The sequence below is a fragment of the Perna viridis genome, chromosome 5 (assembly GCF_037379345.1).
Source record: "Perna viridis isolate PV_CMFRI_1.1 ecotype Kerala chromosome 5, ASM3737934v1, whole genome shotgun sequence".
In the NCBI taxonomy this organism is placed as follows: domain Eukaryota; kingdom Metazoa; phylum Mollusca; class Bivalvia; order Mytilida; family Mytilidae; genus Perna; species Perna viridis.
The window spans coordinates 39,908,381-39,935,496 of record NC_142449.1 but is presented as its reverse complement, the minus strand read 5'-3'; the positions used below and the strand labels follow the sequence as shown (position 1 = coordinate 39,935,496).

General features: G+C 33.9%; 1 protein-coding gene and 1 long non-coding RNA gene across 2 annotated transcripts; one reads left to right on the top strand and one right to left on the bottom strand.

Moving 5' to 3' along the window:
- Positions 1-1,110: 1,110 nt before the first annotated feature.
- On the bottom strand, positions 1,111-2,839 carry LOC148617464 (uncharacterized). The gene is made up of 2 exons (XM_088585119.1): positions 2,532-2,839; positions 1,111-1,841 (listed from the first exon to the last, which is right to left on the bottom strand). Exons 1-2 carry the CDS (start codon positions 2,766-2,768, stop codon positions 1,755-1,757), a joined length of 324 nt encoding a protein of 107 aa, XP_088441245.1. The 5' UTR covers positions 2,769-2,839; the 3' UTR covers positions 1,111-1,754.
- A 164-nt stretch (positions 2,840-3,003) lies between these two features.
- LOC148617463 (uncharacterized) lies at positions 3,004-26,464 on the top strand. The gene is made up of 3 exons (XR_015922501.1): positions 3,004-3,087; positions 13,847-13,929; positions 24,674-26,464. It is a non-coding gene; the product is annotated as an uncharacterized LOC148617463 (long non-coding RNA).
- The last annotated feature ends 652 nt before the right edge of the window (positions 26,465-27,116 follow it).

Genomic DNA, 27,116 nt, shown 5'->3' with positions numbered 1-27,116 from the left:
GCTGATTAGAAAGGTCATCAATACAGAAAGAATGGAGTGTTGTTAGAAGCTATACATGCAGTGATTGAATGGAACAACTGATACATGTAGGTTTAATTTAAATCAGATTGAAGCATGGTTGGCTTACGGGAAGAGGTCAGGTTTCATATTTATTATCGTAATCCTTTAACAAAATATTGTGATATCTACATATTCTTACAACTAAATCATAGCTATTATGTCGCAGGGAGCATAAGAATTTCTAAACTTTAATATATTATTAGATTTTTTTCTGTGTAAAGTCTGAAAAAAATCAACGCTTAATTGCTTTTATTTTTTGTGTTGGTCAAGTTGATTTGTAAACGGGAGGTATATCATATAAGCTCAATGAGTTTGGACAATATATGGTGTTGACATCTCACTTAAAGAATAATGATGATCAAAGACATTCTGCGCCAGTTGCAACTAAAAATGTCCAGTCGGAGATATTTTCAGGAGGCCGACCACAGTGATGATGAAATGAAAGTAACTTTCTTTTTAGAAACATGCTCAGGTAAAAAACTGCGACAGTTCCTTGAATGACGGATAATCAATTTCCCGTATTATTTAATTGCCATTGCACGGTTTTATTTTCATCTTGAACTTGACACGTCTTCACAATGTTCAAGATCAATATTTTGACGATCGCCTTGTTTCTACAGTCTGGGTCGACATTTTAAGAACTTTTAGCCCCCGTAAGGCCAAACACTTGGGCCTCACTTTCTTTATAATTATGCGCTTAGTTTTTATTTTATTTGTATTTAGTTCTATTTTATCTTCATCTTCTAGAAATGGGGCTATTGTTCACTTATTTGTTATTCTTATTTAACTCTAAATTAGCCTCTTCACAAACTATATTATTTTTTTATATAGGTAACACCAAAGATAATTTAATATCAGATGGGAAATCAAAATTGCATCATCTGATAAAGAATGTGTGAAAGTTTCATTGAACTCCATGTAGAGGTTTAGGAGAATTTAGGCGCATTTGATATAAATCAAAAATTGACAAGGAAATGGAAAGTAGAGTGGTTTAAAGGTGATAGTGCGCAAATAAGGCAAACAATTCTCAAATCAAATGTAATACGTCAATTGACTGAAGGAAATCACCCATTTGCGATTTTATTGCTTAAATAGTTTGACAATAAAGACGTCATAATTGTTATAAGAAACTTGACTGAAACAATTTACACAAGTTGAAGTAGGTTATTTTAACTCTTCCCAGTTTTTGTTGCATAATAACTCAGTTCATATATGTCTTGCATCATGGGCCATTTCTTGTTCATATATAACATTCCCCTACAAGTTTAGTAGCGTGTTTTCTCAAAAGAAAAAAAAAATGGTTATGTACATGTATTATGTTCATATTTGTCCTAAATATATATATATTGCATTGCAACAAAAGTAGGCTTATATTCCATCCTGCTTTCATTTTGTTTATGTGATTTTAACAACCGTGATACAGGTACTTTGACGATCGTTTTTTCCATATATGACAGTATTATAGTTAGGTTTAACTGAAACTTTATCCTCGGGAAGAAGTTTGATTACAACTGATGCGGTTCCACTAAGATAGCCATTGCTGATAACATTGTATATGTCGACCAAGTATTCGGAGTTCTTGTAGATTTGGAAGTTTGCGTTCCTTTGCCTTGCCACAACAGTGAAAGCGATGAAATATATCCAAAGTTTTTCACACACAAAATACCCCGAAGTCTTAAAGTCATTTGTACATTTTACTCCATAGAATGTGATAATTGACGGAAAGCGTATTGGTTTATCTTTAGGGACTGTGCCGCTATTACTACAGGCAGTAAGGGAAACTGAAATGTAAAACAATAAACATGTATTTAACTGAATAGTCTAAAGTTTTGATATTAAAATAGTTATTTTGATATACGATGTACCCAGTACCCTACCCGCGCAACTCCCTGCGTCATCTATGCCAATATACTTCTTATATATTATTATATATTCTTGCCTACCCTACTGGTGCACCTAAATTGTGTTTACAATTGTGTTTACAATTGACACATTCCAAGAGTTATCCTTCTTGATTTTATTTTCTTTGACTGATTTTCGTGGGAGATGAATGTACATTTTTCTCAAAAGTACAGATCTGAATAGAAATAACAATTGGTACGTAATAGTATAGCATAGCACCGTTTATTCTGTTGGTTTTCCTACACTACAAATCACCTCTACCACATATACTGTCTGAGTGTTGTATGGACAAGTACTTAAAATGAATAATAACAGTGACTGTATTTTTCAAACATACCTTGTGGTCAGCATTGCATTTATATAATATATCGATTTACTTAACCGTTTTTCTCTTTCTTTTTCTGATTTAGTCTGTATATCAGAATTATTTTGAGCGATTCCTTAAAAATGTCGGTGACGGTTTCTGTCTTATTGATTTTACCCTGGAAGATTTTATTCATTGATTGAAATGTTTTATTCCTTTTGCTTTCTTTTCATTATTCACTAATTGAATGCAGGAATTCATTTACCTTTGATTTAGATTCACTTAATAATTCGCTCTTAAAATTAATTTCGGATTCCCATTGTTTCATCTTGTCTGTGAATATTTCCATTTTGTGTTCCAATCTTATAAGTTTTTCTAACACTTTTTCTTCGAAATGGTATTTGGAACACCAATACAGAGAGTCGTCCTTAGAATTACTCATTCGTCCCAGGACGGGAAAGGTTAAATCAAAGATAGTCAATAAGTTATAAATCAGGAACATGGTGTTAGTACAGATGTACTTTTTATGTACACTACCAACCGTGCACAACTCATATGATGTTCCTTTTCGTATAAAATACTTGGTCTGATACTTGACCCTCTTGTAACATAAGTGAAAATTAGAAATTAGAACATATAAAGTGGTTACTTTGTTTTGTTAATAGTGCTTCGGTGCCTCGTTATACCATTTGACCTAACCAAAACACAGATTAACCATTATACACATCATATTACCAACTACAAGTCGGAGCTTGAATGAGTTTATGTGACAAACAGGAAAGCTAATATGAAATGAACTACTCAGGATTTTAAAAGTACATGTAAGTAGATTGTGATATGTGTTCATTTATCACAATTAAACAGCAAAATTAATATAAACAAATATTATTCTTATCTTTTGTGTCGTCATTTTTTTAAAATTTCATTTGATATAGATCACCATTTAAAAAAATATTAACAATTATGGAATTTGTCAAACGACCAGATACGGTTTGTAAAATATAATTGGCGTTTCATTGCAAGAAAGTAAGAAAAAACTATTTGCAGTACTATTTATCTGACTATTTCTGACACGAATAAAACCAAAGAACTTTGCTAGGGTAATTTGTTTTCTTTTTCTCATTTTTTAACTATAAGAACAAAATCTACTTCTATGAAAAAGAAGGTCATACACTAAAGAACTTTGTTAGGGTAATTTGTTTTCTTTTTCTCATTTTTTAACTATAAGAACAAAATCTACTTCTATGAAAAAGAAGGTCATACACTAACAAAATGAAAAAAAAAATCAGCGATGTACCGACATTTAGTTGTTTTCCTTAAAGTGCATAGTATGTTCAAATACACGACAAATAGTTTTGAAATTAGAATTTTTTTTTTGTAAAATAGCTTAATAAATATTTGTTTATTGAAATTACCTTCTCCACCCGTCATTCCGTTCGTCCGAATTCCGTCTCAATTACATGATGGTACTACGGCTTTAACTGACCGGATTGACTTGGTAAACAGCTTCATGAGCGTATGTTCTAAACTGTTTTCTTTGCTTCGGTGTTGTCTGTTAAAAATATTGTAAATGTAAGCAGAATTTTTAATACATGTTATAATTATTAAACTATTTAACACGGTCATTTTGGCCCCATAAGTCTTTACAAATGTATTTGAAACTTTGTTTGCGGTGCCAGCCACGCCTTTGAAATGTAAGTTGCGAGCTACTCTGGTAGATGCTTAACGTCAAATTTCTGTTCATTGAAACTTTTTTTCCCGCGCATGTACTATTTATGCTAGTGGAAATTTCAATCGCAAAGTATTATGCCCCCCTAGTAAGAATGATTGAAATTTAATTCGTAACTCCATTTTAGAGACTGATGCTCCGATTTTGATGAAACTTCATTTTCAGGGTGAAAATTTTTTGAGGTTTCAAGAAGATTTTGAAATTATCATTCCATTACCAACCGATTTACCTGCCAAAATTTTAAATTCTTGGATTTGGATGTAACTTTGTTTTCATGATGCAAATGACTTGCTGAGTCCAAATTTTCTGGTGTTCAATCAATTTAAAAGCCGCTGTTGCTTTGGCAACCGATTAGCCCACAAAAATTCAAAATGCTCTCACTGGGAGAAAATTTGATTTTTAGGGTGAGAATTGTATGCCGATTCCAAATTTTGAGTTTTTGAGACTGTTTTGAGGCCGGTTATGGGAGCCTTCATTATCCTTCAGAGCATAATCATCTCTTGTTTATCTTAACAATCATTGAAAAAAGCACACTTTTCGCTGATACGTTTTGGATCATACACGTTAATAATATGGACATTTTTTTTTGTCCAAAATACAACCCCACCTTTCTCTGCAGCGAAAATGCAGGGAAAGGAATCAAGTGTTTTCTAACATAGTTCAATTTACATCGAGAAAAATGTTTATATACACAGTCGAGGCGATGAACTCACCGAAAGTTGGAAAATTTCTGAACGACATAATGCTTACAGCCAGTCAATGGTACATCCAAAATACAACCATTGTATATAATTTGTACTCACTTTTGTTTTGTTATTTTGTTTGCGGCCAGAATATGCTGTAGATTTAAAATGGCGGTAATATTGGCTTAAATTTCAGATGAACAAGTACATTTTTAAGTAAAAATATTGCCTACTTAGAAATGAAAATTGACAAGTTGAAAGACTTATCAAGGTAACCAAGGTTATAGCGGTAATCAAAAGAATGAAATCCAGGGACAAGGACCAGACATGGAAAACAGACATACACAACAAAGAACATAAAATAACTACAATCATACATACAAAGTCACAAAAGCAAATAAGCAAGTCGGACTCCACTAAAAACTGGGAGCATGGGCCAGGTGCACCGTTAGGCTAAGCGTCCTCTGCCTATCTAGAAACACACTCCGAGTTGTTCATAAAAAAGTCAAGTCCGGGGTAGACAAACGAGGAAAGGAAAACTATGACCCATTGAACAAATCAGTTTCCATGGTGAAAACTGAAACTGACTAATGTAAAATCTAATGATTTTTTGTTCTTCTTTTCATGAGTATATATTTTATATAATCAGCACATGGTCTTTTGCCAAACAACCTACAATACAAGTCTTAAATCATGCATTAAGGAAAACAACTTTATAAAATGCTGAATTTTGACCGGACAGGCGGTACTCACTCAAATGTATGTATTTAGATGTGCATCCAGGAATTATGACGAAAACTGAAACACTTATATTCACACAATTTTTCTTTTAATGTTTCCAATTACATGTGCAGATTTCTTGTGGTTATCTAGAATTGTTTAACAGACAGTTGACTGATATTCAGCAGTACTGTAAGCCTTAAACAGTTCGTGAATTGAAGAAAGTTCTTACATTGATAAAACAATTGTTAAATAACATTCACTGCACCGGTGCACAGTCGTAAATTTATGCTAACTCTGTACGATGACGGGGTTTGTTTTTCTAGTTCACATTTTACTGAATAAGTACGATTGTAAATAAACATAGACATGTGATATATATCTTCGCCTATGCATCGCTGCGGTGAGCACAGTTACGTAATTGAAGTTTTTGATCCCGAATGGTTCACCAATGTTGCTGGTTTATAACAAATGAAAGTAAATGAACCGACTCATTTTAGCACTGCCGAAACAGAAATCTGAGTAATCACTTATAACATGCATGAAAACATTTGCGTGAGGTAAAAAAATAAGTAAAAGTTCCTTCCAGTAGTGTTGTGCAATGAATAACAATGAAATGTTATGGCTTAAAAACGAGTAAAACACATAAACCTAACTGTTTTTACTATGATTTGCATAGTTATAGATGAATTACATGTACCATTTTATTGCTTTTCTAATTCGTTTTTGTTTTGAACGCATGTCCGTATATAATTTGCAGAATAGACATGGATTTTACATGTTTCTATTGTAATAAAAATAGTGATGACTTCTAAATTATAGTTACATTAAAAGAAAATGTTGTTTTTTACACTAAAGAGATTTTTCCATCTTCATTATTGTCAGTCATGTATCTAAAAGGAAAAATTGTTTCATTCTATGTAGAACATCATCATACAATATTGTGTAAATGCAAATACAGTAAGAATATCAAGCTAACAAATCTGTGCCAGTCAGACCTGTGTTGTCATTATAATAAAGGTTGGTAGAAATCGCGAATTTAATTTTTTTTAATTCATATTTTAGGTAATCCTGTAATGTAACCCCCTACATTGCAAAAATCAGTATACTTTCAACGTGATATTCGGAAAAATGAAACTACCGTGTATGTTTGTTCTGTCTTTCCATCTTTGACTCATAAATACATGTAGTTTCGGTCCGGTAAAAATTTGTTCCAATGAAAGGTATTAAACATGTCATGCTTCCACCCTCAGTTATAATGACAGTTTAAAATATGAAAATCACTATGTAATAATACCTTTATTAAAAAGCTATATGTTTATGCTATTATTCCATGTAAGTTAGTTTGCAAAAAAAATAATTTACGGTAAGACTTTAGTTTACATATACATGTACCTTGACATGTCCAACCCTATACTAATTTTTGTTTTGAGAGTAAATTCCACTGTTGTCGTGAATACTTTTAAAGTGTAATCAAGGGAATCAAGGTTATAGCGGTAATCAAAAGAATGTAATCCAGGGACAAAGACCAGACATAGAAAACAGGCAAACACAACAAAGAACATAAAGTAACTAAAATGAAACATACAAAGTAACAAAAACATTCAGAGTTACCCTAAAGGCCTACAGAATTTATTACACGCTACTCATATAGGGAGATATGAAAGGTCAGTCATTGGCATTATTTAACTGGACCAATTTCATCTGCTTCTGTTCTAAACTAACATATTCAACAATTCTTCTTGAATATTGCCTTGTTTTCGTATTGTGTTTACATCTTCACATATCTTTTTTAATAGTTTGTTTATGGTTAAGTCACGAAAATTCCAAAGGTTTCACATTACGTATCCAAAAACAACGGATCGGAACCCGGAAAATATTGAAAAAAATGCACATTAGCTTTGTTTTCAATTTTGGCTTAAGTTTTCGATATTTGCGTGGTTAAATGCTTTTATATTGTAAGGACAGCTCAACTTGTATTATTAAAGACAATACAGTAGAGTTAATTAATAATTTACTTTAAAATGAGCTTAATTTACAATACATTATTAGACTTTCAGCGTAGGGATTTATTGTACTAGTGCCCGTTTTCTTTCTCAAGAATATGCTCACTGATACGAATTTTAGAATAAAAACTCCCGATTGAGAAGTCATTATACAGTAAAAAGAAGTTTCTTTCTACTATATAGGATTCATTTTTAACAAAGGCTAAACTTTCTGCTACTTCCTTTACATTCTTGCAACTAACATTTTTTCCATTTGAACATTGTCTATTGTCTAGGCCAATATTTTATACATATGAATACCAATTAGAGTAAATTCCTTGTCAGTCAATATATTTTGAAAGCTTAAAGCCTCTTTGATTAATTGTTTACCCCGCTGCAATGTTTGCGCCTGTTCCAAATCAGGAATTTTTATACCTGTTTATGATGTTGTTTTGGACCAACAGCAGTCTGCCCTGTGGTGTGATAATTTCTTTGTCATTCATTTAAGACATTCGTTTATAATACTCTTGAACTTTTTGGAAAATTACCAAGCATCAGAAAGTTTTACATATCAGATGTAAAGTATTATACTGACATGTATAAATACATGTACTGTTTTTTTATTACGATCGTAATATATGTACGTACTGAGCGTACTAACGTTTTAAGCAAAGAGAGGTGAGTGATTGGTCCATGAGTGCCGAGTGGTGAAAAATGAACTATAAGCGATTGAAAGATGGGTCATTGAATATTGAGCGATGAGCGCTAAAGCTAAATTGGTAAAATTGATACATATGTACATTTGCTATTTTGAAATGGTAATTTTTAAGCGGAGCAGCTACATGTAGTTTACTATTTCGTCACCCAGAATAGATTTCCTGTGTACGAAACTATCCAGGGGTATATTTAGGTTACAGACCACCAATTCAACCAATGAGCATTTGGAACGTACGCAAAAATAGTCCTAGTACGCAGAAATTACCCCTGTTCCTCATAGTGCTGTGAAAAGGTTCTCATCTCATTTAAAAAAAATTAAACAGTTTCTGAAAGGAAAAACATTTCTGTACATTTTATAGGTGCATTTTGCTTCTTGTGATGTGAAGCCTAATCTCCATAATGATTTCTAAATATACCCCCATCTTGTGAAAACACTGGGATTTCCCATGTAATTTATAGACACTTCACTTCCGGTGACCAGTACTGCACTGCAAGTCTGCTAACCCCACATGCCATTCTGAGGATTGTGAGCTGACATATGTAGAATCATGCTGATGTATGGTTCTCTGCAGGTTAAAGTTCGGGTAAAGTCTAGAGAGGCCATTGAATATTGTGAAATTAGCATAGAAGCCTATGGGAAGTGGAATTAGTGGTTTCTAGCCTATAACAGTTTTAAACATATCTTTGTGACGACACAGGACACAAAGTTGCTGTCAGAACCTGTCAGGATTTTCCGCTGTCATAGAACAGTTTTCATGACAGATTCTGACAGAATTTAAGAGAGGCTAGAAGAGTTCGCAACTGTAACTTTATTATACGAAGCATCGGAAGTTTTACATTCTCATGATAACAAAAACTCATCATGTTAGCTTAAAAAAAGCGGTGACATGCATCAGGATTTCCTAGATTAGTTTAAATTTTTATCCACTGCGAAAAGACATCACCGGCACTGGTGGAGGTCTCCTTATTTACACAAACGACTTTATCGGCTTTCACGTAAACGACACCTAGAAAAAATCCTATGGGCTAAATAAAGTCTACACTAGAGTGCTACGTCAATCCTACATGTATATATCTGTAACACATTGACCACCCGGAACTGGTTTTGATTAATGGATAAGTTTAATTTTTCAATCGACTTCACCCAGTTTAACTCAAAGTGTTCATTGCAACTAACAATAATTTTTTTAACTTGATGCATAAACGTAATATATGTGATACATCTTGAGCGTTGATAACAAAAGCAGTACATTGCTTGACCCTATAATTATGTGTTAATGCTTCTATTAACATTAATAGCAGTAGTAGAAAGTATCAAAGCTTTACGAGAATGGTACGGTGTATTTTCACCATTTATTGTGTTTAGGTACTTATTGTTATGTGGGAGTCTGCTGTTAATTATTGTTGGGGAATGCTCATACCGTCCCAATGTAGCCTAGTTCCTGGCAACTGTACGTGGTAGCTAAAACTTCAATTCAACAGAGTACTTGGTACCAGACTTTATCTATTTATTATTTCTTTTCTTTTTTGAATTCATAAATACAGTCCTGTATAATTGATGATAGAGAATTGACAAAACTTCAAAGTTTAAACATTAGAAATATTAAAGTATTATAAAAAAAAAATTCTGAAAATACAGAAATCCAAATCCATGTAGTATGTTATATTATAAAATAATGCATGTAGATAGAAAAGATAACAGTTTATGCAAAAGTCAAATTAAGTTGAATTCATAATAAAAATATAAAATATATAATACATGTATCAAGAAAAAAAAAACAGTTTGTAAAAACAAAAAATATTAACATTTGAAATAATATGAAATAATAATACATGTACTCAACCAATCACATAAATTTAAAAGAGTAGTTTGTTCCAGACCGCCGAAAAGGTCCGCAAAATATATACATCCTGATGGTATTGAACCTGCAATTTCGAATTGCCCATAAATATCAGCTCTCCTAATCGTGTTCGACTAGCAATTCTTACATCTAAAAATCAAAATAAAGCATAAGTTTCAATGACAAAGATTAGTGTTCCAGCAAATCATAGGTCAAAAGAAGTAAATGACGTTTGCCTAATTTTCATATTATTCGATCTAACGGGCATCGCGTAACCTATTTGAGTTTATAAAAAAACCAAGGTGCTGTATATATAAACGGCAATAAAGGTAATTTTCTCATTAGAAACGCCTGTACTTGTCGAAGATGGCGATTGAAACTTCAGATGATCTGACTTCGCTTATCATCACCTACTCCAGAAGGGGTGTTTTCGATAGCCCGACGGTTCGATGGTTCGACAGTCCAATAGTACGACGTGTTGATGGTGCGACATATCGATAGTCCGACAGGTGGCAAATATCAATGTCTTGGTAAAAGTACCACTTAAAAAAAGGCAGTGACTCCCCGTCCCTAAGTAATTAGTGTAACTCGTATTATCGAACATTGCATGCGAGGCTAACGATAAACGTTCAGTCAAAACAGAATAGATATCATAGGAGCCCGCAGAAATGGGTCATGGAAGTCAATTCAAAGTGAAAGCAGCCTTCTATTTTTTTTAATTTAAAATATGCATTTCAAAAGCAATGACCAATTGAAAAAAGAATTATTCAAAATAACCAGACCTGGTACGCTGAATTATCTAAATAGACTACCGTTTACCTATCCTATCTCGCCCTTTTTATCTATTGTCCCCTTTTTAATGATTTAACAAACGTAAGAAACTGCTCGGATATAGGATGCTGCCTAACTCATATTACCGAGCATTGTATGCGAGGCTAACAATAGACGTTCAGGTGTAAAACCACTAATAAAAGTCCCATTACTTTCTATGTTGAATTAAGTAATTTTCAAGGTCCCAATCTTTTTAAACATTTGTTAAAATGAACTTTAATAGGTTTTATCATACAGGGGATTCTTCAAAGACTCTCTCATTAAATTTGCAGCATACCTTTAATGGCTTCTAAGAAAGAACGGTGAAAGTAGACAGGTACTAAAATACTACTCTCCTTTATGGTTGTATTATCAACTTGTTTCTGAATACTTATGGCAAGAAAAAGCATCAATATCGGGTTTGTACCTGCATTTTCAGGAGCCGAAAAACAGCATAATGGCAGCTTCATTTGCGTATTCTTTTGTATGTGCGATTGAGCGCCAAACCAGTCTCGGAAAATATTTGCTAGTTTCGATAATTAAATACAAATCGAATCATAATTTTTCCAAGACAGGGTTGGCCTTATAGTATGCAGTATGGCTTCCGGATGTTTACGAAAATTACGTCATCAACATTACCCATAATTATCGGGTCGTAAAAATTGCGAAACGAAACTGAACCAAAACGAAACGAAAATAATCGATAAAAGAAAGAATTGAAACGAAACAATTCGATAAAATGAATAAAATCGTAATAAAAAACATAATTAAACTATACTAAATGAAACTGAATGCAGCCAAATTAAATACAATAAAAGAAATAAAAATAAAAGATTAGGTTACTACATGGAGTTCCTAAATTCATGGCATCTAGTATGGTTTCTCTTTCAGTCTTTGGTATAATTTTTTGTCAATTGTCTCTTTCGGAATAATAAAACACTTACTGACTGTATATTTTGGGAACACTACGCCTCAGACAATAGTTGTAACAGATAGGAAAATAAGCTTACTATTCCCTTCGTACACAGTCAATAAGTATAAACTGTTGATCGGATAAACAGAGCAACACTCGATGAACAATCAAAGCCTTCTGGAATAATTAGTTACACTTGATTTTAGTGCTGCGGACGGCTAAGGATTTTTCGAAGTGTAATGGGCCTAGTGTGTATACGTCTATACATGTATCATATGGAAAGATAAATCAATGTATTTTTTTTTAATATCATTTTTTTCTAACTGAAAAATGGTAAAGTTTTCTGCTATTTTGCATTAATTAGAGGAGGGATCAAAGATCAATCGCCCCTAATATACTTTGATAAGTAATTTATGTGAAATCGTTCATTGTAGGTATCGGAAAACAAGTAACATGTAAAGATTATGTGTACAGAATTTCAAAAATGCAAAAAAAGAACTTTTTCCGACAAATGTTTACTATTTAATCGCAACAAAATTGCCCCTAAAATGTTGCATTTTAGTGCATTTTCAGTGATTAAGACATACTAAGACAGCGTAGAATATTACAATGTATATCTAAGTATTCTTTACTGAATAACAAATAAAATAAACACAATGTTCTTGATTCGATCTGCAACATGGGCTTTGCAAAATGAGTTTGAAGTTGCAAATTTTCACATATGTAAACTATAATTGTATAAAAATTGTATAACACGGAATCGGAATTTGTCTAGTTTCCGTACTGTTTTTGAACAGAGACACATGTGAAGGATCGAGTCTGCCTTACGTTTTGATGAAAAGACTTGAGGTTTTGAGATTTATTTTTGTACATACAAAATCATACCTATTGTTTTATATTTGTCTTTATATGGTTGAACTTCAAATAAAACGTTAAAGATTTAACCATGAATCAGGGATTCTCAAACGAAAACTGCGACTCGGGGGTTCATGACAAGACTGGATTTCGTAATAAATTTGACAATACATAAACTTTGAACTTTGCATGGAAGCATGTGCAAACATGTAATGCATGTTGAAAATAACAAAGTAGAAAAGTTGTTTTAAACATTTACGATGTCATAATTTTTATTTTTGGGCAGCCAATCACGTCTGTCTGCTTCACGCAAAGACTGTACAAGTGTGCCTTTTTATGGTTCACTTCTCGAATTCTGATTTGTTATAACCTAAATACCAATAAGAATTAAACTGTATATGGGATCACAACTGTAAAAGCATCTTCGCTAGCAAAGGGCTACGGTCTTGCCTACTCCCTTCACGAAATGGGAGGGACAGGACCGTAACCCTTGCCTAGCTAGGTTGCTGTAAAATTTAGGAATCGGAAATAAGCCACTCGTATACTTGGAAGCTTTTCAGCGATCTATATGATAGTAAAGGCCGATTTTATTTGAAATAATCCATGTACAAAAAGTCTCTGTAGCGTTTTCTTTATCACCGTCACATACTAGATTTTTAAGCAATGCCAGAGTTTCCCTTCTTCGTTTAAATCCGGAATGACATAACTTATGTAAGGACAGATCGACGGGCGTTTAAGGAAAAATAGCGAAAAGGCATTAAAATTAATTTCCTACCAATGAAAATGGTCCAAACCCCCAGTTTTTTTCAAGCCTGGCTTGCTAGTTAATTCTTAAAATTTATATATGTTATTCTTATGACTATTTTTTTGTTGTATTTTTGGTGCTTTATCTTGACTGATTTCCTAAAAAATCTTTTATCTTGTAGAAATAATCTACTTTCAGCTATTTAACTGCTTGAATGAAGGTGTCTATTTAAATGACCACAGAGTCTAAGTTCCATTGTTACTTATTAAATAGATGAATTCATTTATCAAAACTGGTTTTTACTTTTGGCTATTCTAGTTCAATAAGGTGAGATGTCACAGTCAAATCACTGTTAAACAATAAGTAACATTTTTTTGTGTTACATCTTTCTTCTGATATCTCCAGTTTTTATGTGTAAGCTATTTTATTCGGTTCGATGAATTGTATATAAAGATCATCTTCATTTCGTGTTAACGTTTAGGCCATGTTTTGGGGTTTTGACGTATTTGAATGATCCAACAGCTTGCTCCAATATTTTTTGCCAATAATTATGTTTTATAGTTAACTATGAAAACATTTTAGTAGTGCAAATGGTGAGAGCAACAGTGCGAGGACCTGATCACTTTGCTGTAGAATGTGCTGGGCACCACTGTCATCATGATGAAGTAAGTTTGTAAAAATATCATAAATTGACGAATCTGTTCGCTGCACTGCTACATCGAATATGTATTTTTTCCCATATTACAGAAAAGATAAAGTATGCACGCCTGCCTACTGAAAGCTTCCGAAATATTTTTAAAACTTCAAATTTGAAAAGCAAAATTTGAATTATTCCCTTTGCGGAACCCGTTTAACTGTGACACCTATGGCAACAACTACTGCCCTAAATTAAGCAGTCTACAACTGCCGTATTGTCATACCATCATTTGCTTACACAAAGAGTCTTCAACATTGCTCATAAAGGGCATCAAGGACTAGTGGAAACCAAACAACTCCTGAGAGAAAATCATGGTTTGCTGGTCTAAACAACATTGTTGAAAAAACTTTATGAATTGCATGGCATGTCAAGCCTGCACACCAGTAAACAATACCGAACCGTTGAAAATGACAAATCTCCTAGAAAAACCGTTGACTTTCGTCTCAGTAGACTTCTATGGCCGCTACCGACAGGGGAGTATCTATTAGTTCTCATGGATGGCTATTTGAGATTCCCAGTAGTTGAAATTGTAATGTCTACGAGTGCGAAAAACAGTTATTCCGAAGTTAGATAACAGCTTTGCGCTGTTTTGAATTACAGAAGAGCTTAAGACCGACAACGGACCACCGTTTCAAAGCCATGAGTTCGGACGATTCTCAGAATACTTGGGTTTCCGCCACAGAAAAAAACCATTCCGCCTTAGCCAAGAACGAATGGAGAAATTGAGAAGTTTATGCGCAATACTGGCAAGACTGTAAAAGCTGCCCGTGTTGAAGATAGAAACTAGAAACAGAAATTGTAAGAAATTATCGAGCAATTCCGCACAGCACAACAGGTGTAATCCCAATTACAGCTTCATTTGGAAGGAACATTAAAACCAAACAGCCCAAATACAATATAAAATCCAAGAAAACTTGTTGAAGGAGAGAACAAACAGAAAATGAAAGACTATTCAGGCCTTAAGAATAATGTTAACGATTATGTTTTAAAGGAAGGTGATTGTGTGCTAGTAACACCATCTGCAAATAAACTCTCAACACCTTACAAAACTGTTCCGTACACCGTAATTGCAATTAAATGGTTTATTTATGAGTGATTTCAGAACAAATATGCTTTCTGGTTCCCTACAATTTTCTCTAAGTACAAACTGTGAATTACTTATTTGGTTATAAATTTGTCTTTTAATCATATTTTTATGATCAGAATTGTATTTCAAATCCAATATATCAAAGTTAACGGTATTAGGGTAATCACTACAATCAGATTGTGAACTGGAATAATAAACGAGTCTCTCTAAGTTGTGGGACAAATTGTTACATTAATATTGAATAGTTTTGAAGAATCTAGGCGTATTTAACAACCCAATTCTCAAAGAATTCTATATAACATTTACCATATTGACCCGCGGATCAACATGTGACTTCCACATCAAACCCCAAAACTGTGAACGAGGACAGATAGAAGAGATAATGTAGAACAATCCAATGTCATAATCTATTTATCACATAATTGAATCATTAAGAAAAGCTCTATATGACTCTTCCAAGTCTTATTTGGATTTATTAATTTCTTCATTTTTAAAGCCATTATTTCATCTGTAATCAAATTGTCACTGTTTTATCTAAGTTCCAATCCATATGAAACTCAAACTCTGCCAAAAGTAGAGGTGAGTCATGGTGTCGAATTTGGAGGGAACGACCAAAATTTGCATCGCAAATTTGACAGTTCTAACATCGTTGGAAATTTTTCAGACCTTTCTATACGTTTATACATCTTCCCTGTATCAATTTGATCCGATAGAGCAGTGTAGCAAATAGAGTCGTCACATTCTGAGACGTTTATGTATAGACATCTATGGCAACACCGCCTGCACTAAAACCAGCGCCCTAGACCACTCGGCCATCTAGGATATAGCCTAGCTGGCCCAGTGGTCTAGGGCGCTGGTTTTAGTGCAGGCGGTGTTGCCATAGATATCACAGCGGTACGAGTTCGAGTTCCGCGGAGGGAACGACAAAAATTTGCTTCGCAAAATTGACAGTTCTAACATCGTTGGGAATTTTTCAGATCCTTCTATAAGTTTACGTTATCTTCCCTGCATCAATTTGATCCGATGGAGCAGTGTAGCGAATAGAGTCGTCACATTCTGAGACGTTGTATAATATTGATTTGTTGTGACATGCATCATTAATTTGATCCTCTATCCTACATAATAACATCTTAATGAACTGTCCCGTACTACCATACATCGATTACTAAATTACAGCCCTAGATTAATCCTTCGAGGAGGAATGACCCGGCCAGCTAAAGCTATATTTTATCTGGCCGAGTGGTCTAGGGCGCTGCACTTTGTGCAGGCGGTGTTGCCATAGATGTCACAGCGGTACAAGTTAGAGACCCGCATCGCAAATTTGACAGTTCTAACATCGTTGGGAATTTTTCAGACCTATCTATACGTTTACATATCTTTCCTGTATCAATTTGATCCGATGGAGCAGTGTAGCGAATAGAGTCGTCACATTCTGAGACGTTATATATATATATTAAAAGCGAAACAACCAAATGAAGACTGGTCATGTGGTCTATAAATGCTTCCGAATAAGTGTGAATTCAATGTTTTTTTGACATGAAGGAATCAATTACCGTCTGTTTTTACAAAGACTGCTACTACAAAATCAAAGACGTCCCATATTTTCCCTATAGTTTTGTCTACTAATATAATACTGGTAAATGGCCTTTATAGGTTACAGACCACCAATTCAACCAATGAGCATTTGGAACGTACGCAAAAATAGTCCTACGCAGAAATTACCCCTGTTCCTCATAGTGCTGTGAAAAAAGTTCTCATCTTATTTCAAAAATTTAAACAGTTTCTGAAAGGAAAAACATTTCTGTACATTTTATAGGTGCATTTTGCTTCTTGTGATGTGAAGCCTAATCTCTATAATGATTTTTAAATATACCCCTATCTTGTGAAAACACTGGGATTTCCCATGCTATTTATAGACCCTTCACTTCCGGTGACCAGTACTGCACTGCAAGTCTGCTAACCCCACATGCCATTCTGAGGATTGTGAGCTGACATATGTAGAATCATGCTGATATATAGTCCTCTGCAGGTTAAAGTTAAGGTAAAGTCCAGAGAAGCCATTGAATATTGTGAAATTAGCATAGAAGCCTATGGGAAGTGGAATTAGTGGTTTTTAGCCTTAATATAGTGAATAATGTTGATTTAGTAGTTATCTTCAGCATTTCTATATATCTAGTACATACATGCGTGTGATATATTTCTATTACGGGAAGGCATAAACAATCTTGAATTACATGTTATAACATTACTTATTTATAGAATTTATTCTAGTTGAGTACTAATAGAATTTATATCTGTACCGTGTAAATCTTGCATCTAAAAATCAAATGGTTTGCCATATGAGGAAGACCCTCTACCGAACCCAAACGTGTTTAAAAAAACTTAAATCTAAACAATGGAAAAAGAAAGGAAAGACACCTAGCATACTGCTATGAATATTTTAATGATGCAAGCTCATTTATATGAAGAAAAAACAAGACCGTGTTAAATAGTAGATATACCTGTACCACTTAACGAATGGTGAAAAATTGTGTCTTTATTGATTGATTGTTGGGGTTTAATGCCCGAGCAGCAATATTTCAGCTATATTCAGACAATGAACATGAAATGGATGATAAAATGAACATGAAATGAAATAAAAGGATGGGTCACAAGGATAATAGGGTCGACAAATTTTGATTGCCACTGGAAAAAGGGGGGGTGGGTAAGGTCGGGCAATTTAGCCTCCTGTGGCGGAGCGCAAAGGTTCCTACTCCTATCGAATATCACAGCAGGGTTCTTTAACGTGGGAGGAACGTGGCATCTTTCCCAACACGGGGCACCACTATGGTTTGCGGTCAGGTTTTCCGTATTATAGCCTGACAACACCAGCATATAACACGCCAGGGGTACCCCATTCCACCACCTGGGGCACACATCCCAGTTGCTCTGTGGGCAGAGCGCCTAGCCCCCGGCTAGGTTTCTGAGCACTATTTAGTCGCCTTATACGACAAGCTTAGCGCTGCTGTAGGCCTATTCTTTTGACACCCAGACCTGCATGGGGCTAAAATGAATATGAAATGATGATGAAATGATAAATTTGGTGACCCCAATATCCTTGTGTCCCATCCCATTTATCATTTCATAAAATGAATACGAAATGATGATGAAATGATAAATGGGATGGGACACAAGGATGTTGGGGTCACCAAATTTAGATTGCCACTGGAAATAGGTAGAGGTTGACAGGGTCGGGCAATTTAGCCTCTTGTGGCGGAGCCTATTGGTTCCTACTCCGGGAGGATACCACAGAAGGGTTCTTTCACGTGGAATGTGGCATCTTTCTGTACAGTTGCACCACTATGGTTTGCGGTCAGGTTTTCCGTATCATGGCCTGACGATCTCAGCATGAAGCATGTCAAGGCACCCCATTCCACCACCTGAACTACACAACTCAAGTGTTCTGTGGGCCAAGGTTCTGAGCACTCTTTAGTCGCCTCTTACGACAAGCTAAGCGCTGCTGTGGAACTATTCTTTTGACACCCAGAACCGCATGGGGTGTTTCTTTCTTGAAATAATGTATTTTACTTTACCAATCGTAATGCGCAAAAATATGTAGTTTATCGCATCAATTCTTGACTGCGACTTGTTTATACTATTACTTATTAAAAGCTAGAACATCGTTGCCTCTAGAGATCATTCGACTGTCTTTTTGGATATAAACCACTGAAATCCACAAAAATCTTTCGTAACACAGTGTTAGCGAATCGTTTGCACGATATGAGTGACGATAACAATCAGCTGACTGTTCCTATACTTGGTTTAATTTTCGTTTTCGTGCTAACATAAACACTCAATACTGATAGACCCGGTTTGCACTTATATGTGTAATACATGACGCATTGAGGTGTTTCTTAACCTCCTCGACTATCGTTTTGGGGTCTCTCACGGACGGCGTAAAGCATAAAAGCATTTACACAGTCCCCGGATAGAGTCAAACCCGTGAATGTGGGTCATTGTGTATTCGGGGAAATTATTTGTCATGTGACCACGTTCATTTATTAAATTCATTAAAATTAATGCCTTATCACGTGATTTAATGGCGATCGGTGAACTAGTGATTCAATTAATTTTTAATATGCACGCTATAGACAGCGTTGTATATCAGCATTTGCTGAATCTTTGACCCAGCAAAACATTTTTTGGGATAAAATTAACATTTTCCAGTGATTGTAAGACAGATATTGGTGCATGCCAGTCAACTGATGAGAAATCTCCAAGGAGGAAAAAAAATAATGTTATGTTTCCGAGCACTATTCTAAAACTTTGTAGGGTCGGTAGGTGGGGATTTTTTATTTTCATTTGTTATTTTTGGAATGAGTCATGAAGACACAATGAAAACCAAATAGGCAAAGACTAAACATGTAATAGACTAAGCTCACAGCTAATCCCTTTTGGGATTCGGTTTATGAGTATTCTTTTGTTTTGATGGAGGTGGTAACAACAAAAATATATCTCAAGTGTCGAACTCCAAAGAAGGATTATATACGACCAAGAGCACACTCATGGCATGGTTCTTTTTTTTCTGAAAGACATTCGGCAGAATTCTTTTTTTCTTCAAACTTTCAAATAAAAGCTTATGAGTAGGGGTCTAAAGGAGGGTCAGTAAGGTGACTAACTACTAATTAATGATTGCTCCTATTTAATTTTTTTAGTTTATGGCCCCTACCATTATAAAATTAGGGCCATCCATGTAACTAACAGATACCACGCTGTCGGATTTTGTTAATCTAAAAAATTGAGAGCCCAGAATGTTACCAAGCTAACCTACATAAAGTGAAATGCCCAATCCTTATTAACATGACATAGCAAGTCCAACACATTTATTGATATCAGTAGATATTTAGTAACAAATGTTAATATATATATTTATAAACATGTGCAAAATTCAATTATTGATTTCAGTCACTGGAGGCGTTTTCTGAACGAGGCAAGCACGTTCAACCTCAATGCTCCCAGTTTTAAGTTCTCATTTACTTTCGTTACTTTGTATGTATTATTTTAGTTACTTTATGTTCATTGTTGTGTTTGTCTGTTTTCCATGTCTGGTCTTTGTCCTTGATAATATTCCTTTGATTTCCGCTAGAATATTGGTTCCATTGGTTACTCTTTTAAGACAAAACGTATAATTATATTCAAATTTGCTCTTTGGGCAATACCAGTCTGGGTCTATACTTGCCCTTCGTGTAATACCAGTCTATTTTCACACTTGTTATTTTGAAGAAAAGGTATATTGTCCAATAAACGGCACGGAAACCTCCTGTTAACAAAGCTGTAAACGATTTCCAATCACATATAGTTTCAAACTTATCTTAAAACTAGGTGTGTACTTTGTATTAGCTAGTGTGTAGGTCAGTGTGTAGGTCAGTGTGGGTACCTACCTAATATAAATTCTTTCAAAAATGTATCAACACACATAAATATGAAAAAAATATTAGAGTGAATTAAGTCACTTTCGTAATTCGTTTGATTAACAAATTTAAAATCTTTATTGTATCACCAAGCTGCGACGGAATGACGTTGTAATTACGCATGGTACACCAACCTTCTTCTTTTAGGGAAAAATATATTTTTGCGCCTGTCCAAAGTCAGGAATATCTGGCCTCTGGATGTCTTGTTTCGTTTTCAGCATTTGTTTATTTTTATGTTACTTGAGTAGATAGAGGCAACTATTTCGCTGTACGTGTGTATAATGATGTTTTGGGGCCTGTTGCAGCCCGCTGTGTGTTTATAGAGTTTTCTTGTCGTACATTGAAGACCAATGGATGGCCTTGGGCTGACATTTTCATCCCGCTCGGATCATAGTCTCTTCGACATACTCAATATATCTAATCTCGTTATATATATTTTTTGTTGTTGAAATTTTGGAAAATTCTTTCATTTTTGACAGAATCGGATGCTTTGGGTTCCACTAAAATAATTTAGAATCAGTTTATTCTAGTTGTTCTTTTTAAAAGATATACATAACTCATGCAACTGAATATTCCAAGAAGTAAACGTAAATTGGATGTTTCTTCTTTGTATATGATGCCAATCTCACGTAGTTATTTAACTTATATCTCTTGAAAGGGTCTATTTCAAACACAAAAAAAACTGTCAATTAATGAAACGTTGTACTTCAACCGTGCAAAATGAAATTAAGACACAACAGCAATCTTTTTATTTTGTATCATACATATTTCATGTACCATAACGTCTTTACACGTCCATCATCTGCAAGCAAGGAAACACAATAAACAAAGTATTCACGTAAGTAAGTATAAACAGTTAGTGTATTGCAATACAAAATTACTACATTGTACACAATAAAAGTATCAAATATTAAAAATAAAATAAACAAAAAATCTTTGGCAACTCACTTTTTCCCAAAGCCCAACCCAAATCACTCATTTTAAGCGGATTTTTCAAAAATTAAAACCAGCCATTGGTATTTATTAAACTTGTTAGAATTTTTAAGGGCCTATTTTTAATTTTAATAATTTTTGTATTATAAGTGATTATTTGAGATTAAACCTGCTTTATACCTGCATGTTTGTCTTAGGATGTATGAAAACCCAGCTGTTGTACATGTATAAACTGTTTTAGCTATGTCTGGTTTCCGAAAATGGAAATGAAAACATTTTTAAACTACATTTGTAGCTTAGCATGTATGAAAATTAATTTATATCTGCTGTACTTAGAAAAGGGTTTATACTTGAAGGTTAAAGTAGATGGGTACTTTATATTTTATTAAAGAAGTAAGTTCCAAATTCATTCCGAAATCTTTTCTCGAATTGCGCCACTCAAAGCAATAGAAAGAACAGGACAACATGGAATTTTTCAATTAAATACAGAATATGGTTCAATATGTTTTGTGTCAACTGACCCAGAACCCATGTTGATAGTAACTACAAATTATGTATTTACTTTAATTTGCTTGTTTTTGCAAAAACAATCCTAAACACCAATCAATCTCACTTCGGGGAAGAAGTATAATACCTTACTGACCTTAAGGTTCTGTGGGAAACTCGATATCAGCTCCACCAACGCTGTACCAGAATTCGCCTGGAACAGCAACATTAGATTCTTCGGTTCTATTTGCCACTATTGGTATTACAAAGGAAGATGTTCTAACATTACAAGCTAGGGATCTGAAATTCCCAGCAATACAAATAGACGCTACATTAACTAAGCTAACGGCACCAAAAAGGTGGAAGGAAATGAAGCTCTTAAACCGTCCTTTGAAGGGTAAACAATCGGATCCTCCTTAGGCAAATATATACAATATTCAACATTTAACCTCATACCTTAAGTACCAAATGAAACTACTGAGCATAATGAACTCCTGTAAAAAGCCAACACTACTATTATAAGTTTAAGAACTTGGGTATAATGAATGTTCTGTACATGTATGTAAGGTCGAATACAACATTCTACATTCACTGTATTATACATGTATGATTTACATGTGCATGTAAGAACAATAAAATTGGTTGTCTGGTTTTAAGATTACTGCTTACATATCAGCCAACAAAATAAAAGTAAAACCTTTCAAGATTGACCCCTGGATAAACCGATAATCTATTCATTACTTTTCGAACCTGCATAAACCGAACATCCTGGACATCACTCAGTCCAAAGGAGGTTTGGTTAGACAGGTTTCAATGAAGTATTTCATTATAATTGTTAACAAAAGTAAACCCTGTCAAACCCAAACATCGGTTCCACAAAGCCTCGGAATAGACAAATTTATGTTTATGACTATCAAAAATTATCAAAATTCTACAGTTTTACATCGTACCTTGACTGCGGATTCGTTTTTCTTGAAAAATATTTTGACAAAGGAGTTTGTGCCATCAGTAATAAGGACAGCTTCAAAGAATTCCTATAAAATAAAGTAAAAAAAATAAAGTAAGCATGAAAACGATTTACCTAGTTGATCAATATAACCTTCATTGTGACAGAATAACCGTCTAAGTGTTGCAACTACGCCAATATTAAAGAACTCTGGTGACAGTGTAATTTGAATACACAGAAATAATGCAGACAGTTGAAAATATAATGTCAATTTTAACACATGTATTTCATGTTTTCTTACAGTTAGTCTGTACAAGAAATACGAAAATGTCGTGTAGCTATAAAGCTCGAGTCAGGGGCGGATTCAGGCGGAGGCGTGGGGGACGTGCCCCCCCCCACTACAATTTGCTAAGCATGGGTTGTCAGGGGTAGATTCAGGCATTTTATGATGAAACTCTAATTTCTCGCTTATTTTACCATAAAAGACATCTACATTGCATCCACTCTTATATCCTGTTCTATTTACAGTTTCGTTAAAGCAGTTTAAAATTATACCCAACGAGCCAATTTTACATTTGTGGTTATATGTTGTTGATAGTTTTGATAAAACTGTTTAATGTAAGGTAAAACAAACATTTGTGATTATTAAATGCATTTTGCTGAATACTTGTAGTTAAGTTGCACTCCAGCTAAGAATCATGCAAAATGTGATTCATGGTTGGAAAGCCTACATATTTTTATTTTTGATATTTTGTTTAAAATGCTTTAGTAAACAAAAATTAGCATTTGGTTTTTCATATAACCCATGTTCATAGGAGATAAAAAGTGTATAGAACGCACTGTAGAATTCAAAATTAAGGGAGATAACTCTGTAAATGACACTCAAATACAATAGAATCTATTGGATTTTCAATGTTGATCATCTCCTAAGAGCAGATTTGAATGAATAATTGCACATTTCATAGTTTAGACCCATGAAACAACTTAATTATAAAAATAAAAATATGTAGCCTTTTTTGGGGTGTATCACATTTTTCAGATTTTGCATGATTCTTACAAAGAGTGCTACTTAAGCTGCTATTTGTAATACATGCAATATACAGTGACTGAGGTGTCATTAATGTATAGAAAAAAGTTTGTCGATTCACAAAATCCAAGGTTTTACAAAATGACCCAAAAAAAAATAATAATAAATAAATAAATAAATAAATAAAAATCACAGTGATTGGCACACAAACTGTTAAACGATAGTTCTAAGCTTTCATATTCAACAAGATGAACACTCCATGGCATTCCTTTTGAAATAATGACAGGAAAACGGCATATTACATGTAGCGACAAAATCATTTTTAAAACAAACTGTTAAAAGACCATTATTGAATACTACGGCTTCCCATTTTACGGTCAGTGTCCATGTTGCTTCAAATTGTGGATACTGTGGAAAGTACCTCCGCACCTCTTCTGAAACATTTCCTTGTCGCATTGTTTTCTGATAGAACAAGATGGCAGCGTTTGAGACATTGCCCATTGGTAGAGTTGTTAAATCGACTCCACTGTATGGCACGATTAATGGGAAATCAATATACTTAGTAAAAACATCTTCCAAGAAGATAAAGCCTGTAATATCTTTCTCTTCTAGAACTATTTGACCATCATAATGAATCTGCAAGGAAGAAAACTAACTTGAACAATGGTATCAGTTTTTGTAAGAATTGGATAATACATTTAGGTGAAACATTGTCACTAAACGTAATAGAAAAAGTAAGCATTATACATTTCGTGTAAAACTATGCATTTTTTGTTGTTATAGGTTTGTAGTAGTGAAACAAACTGCATCTAAAAGGCTGTTCAAAAACCACGCAAAACCGTCCGGAAGTGATATTTGCAATTACATATAAACTTTTATGCATCTGGTAGGACTTCATTAGAAACTTATAATTGCAAAATATGTTTTCCAAAAATTAAAAGATGGCCGCCATTTTGTTCTAAGTAAATTCTCTAGAAATGGTAAGAGAATGCTCAATAAAATAGTTACAAGTAGAACAGCTACACGTAAGTTTGAACTTTTAAGGAAAAAATCACATCTCACCCAACTCGAGATATAGCTGATGCCAAAGTACGGAAAAGGAGCCTTGAATGGTATGGAAAATGCTGTATCGTCGCCTGGAGGAGCTCTGACTACAAAAGAACATATGTGACAGTTTTTGGTTTGGTAATACAAAATCATTTATTATGATATTAAACTTTCCATATTGCAGACAGTTGTATTATAAACCCCAGTTACAAGTTAGTTACCTTCACTGATACGGAGAATTCAATCGGCATCCTTTTAATCCGTTATGTAAACAAACGTACTGGACATGTGTGTTGTTTAAATTCTTTTTATTTGTGATATATATGTTGGGATATATAGGCACGTTTCGTTTTGAGGTAGGCTTTAACGCATAGCTTTCGTTTACCATATTGAATTTATGATGCTTAAGACACAGCATTATCTTGATAAATTATTATGAAAGAATTATTTAAGTTTGGTTTGGCATGATAAGTCAATTGTTACTCTTGGTATTTAACGCTATTTCTTGCACACGGCCCTTAGGATGAGTTATATCATTAGCGGGGGTGATTCCTGTAGTTTTCAGTATATTAGAATAGTTGAGGTTAGGTAAAACACCCTTGTAGGAGATAATGGACAAAACCGTCATGTGATTTAGTCATATGATCTGGGCATATAAAAGCAAGTGTGTAGCAGTAAAAACTTGTCACTTTCGCTTTCACCGTTGTGAATTTAACGAACTTTTAGGTATTGACAGCACCGTAAGCACTTGTGATACAAATGAAATAAATTGGGAAATGTCAGGAAATGATCTGCTAGACCACTTCAAATCACAGGACAGCGACAGTGGTAGTGATGACAACGACGACAATACGAGTGATGCAGCGGCCCCAATATCTAAAATCGAGGCCAGTGACTTGTTAACCAAACTTAAGCTCTTTGGAAAACACTTAGGCTCTTCAATGTTTTTAGAGAGCATCTGTAAAGCTGAAGATGAACTAAATATACTTTGTGCAAATCAATGTAAACAAACTAACATAACAGATTTTTTTGCAGCTGAGAGAAACTAAAAAAAAACTTTATCATGTTAATAATGTTTTTTAGTTTTTAAAATTGTTTTAGATTAGATTGACTTTTTACTTAGAACTTACTAAAATTGGATTGTTTTTATTTGTTTTTAATTTAAGTGACAGATTCTTATAATCGTTAAAATAAAGAATTTATTTTTATTTAATGTACAGTACATTTTTATTTTTATTTCAATTTGACTAAAAGATAATTTTAAATTGATAAAATGATGTATTTTTTTTTTACCTAAAACACTTCTTTAATATTGTTAAATGCATGTTTAATTTTTATTAATGTATCATTTTGTGTTTTATTTTACAGGTGCAATACATGTACATGTATATATTAAAGTTATCATGAAAACGTTTGTCTTTAAAGTGTTTTTAAAAAATCCTAGATGTCAAACCTGTATTAAGTGACCACCTGTCTTATGTGACTTTTTTTACCTACTCCCTTGAAGGGTCACATAAGACAGGTTTGACTGTATATATAAACGTCTCAATATGTTTAACATCACCAAAAGAAGGTAAAATTTACATTGAATATTTCGGATAACCGATATCCTTCTTCAGCACAAAACTCGTAAAGTTCAAAATCAAAACAGATTCAGAAGCTGAATCACGTACGCTGTGGGTGATTGTACCTTTATTAAAGGCACACATAAGCAAATGATAAGGAACCTGAATGAAATAACAAAGGGGGTCTTTTTATCAAAATTAAAAATAAAATTAATTGTAGAAAACAATTTTAAAAAAGTCAAAATATAGTAGTACAACGTATTGATGTATAGCATGTAGTGCTGTACCAGCCTTAGACCAAGACCTAAAAATGAATTATTGTTTTTCGTTTATTCCATCTGGAGAAGTTGTTTGTAATTTTTTCATCCAAAAGCTTTCCAGAGACACGCTTCTACATTACAGAACATAATAAAAACTGGTCAAAATGTAAAAGTGTGTCTCGGGAAAGCTTTTGGATGAAAAAATTACAAACAACTTCAAATGCTTATATCTCAAAAACGAGCGCACTGACCCATCTATTTTAACTTCTTCTATTGTCCTAGCATGAAATATCTTAATAAACTTATAATATTCGACATTTTTCTGCAAATAAATACCAGCCTATATACATGTAA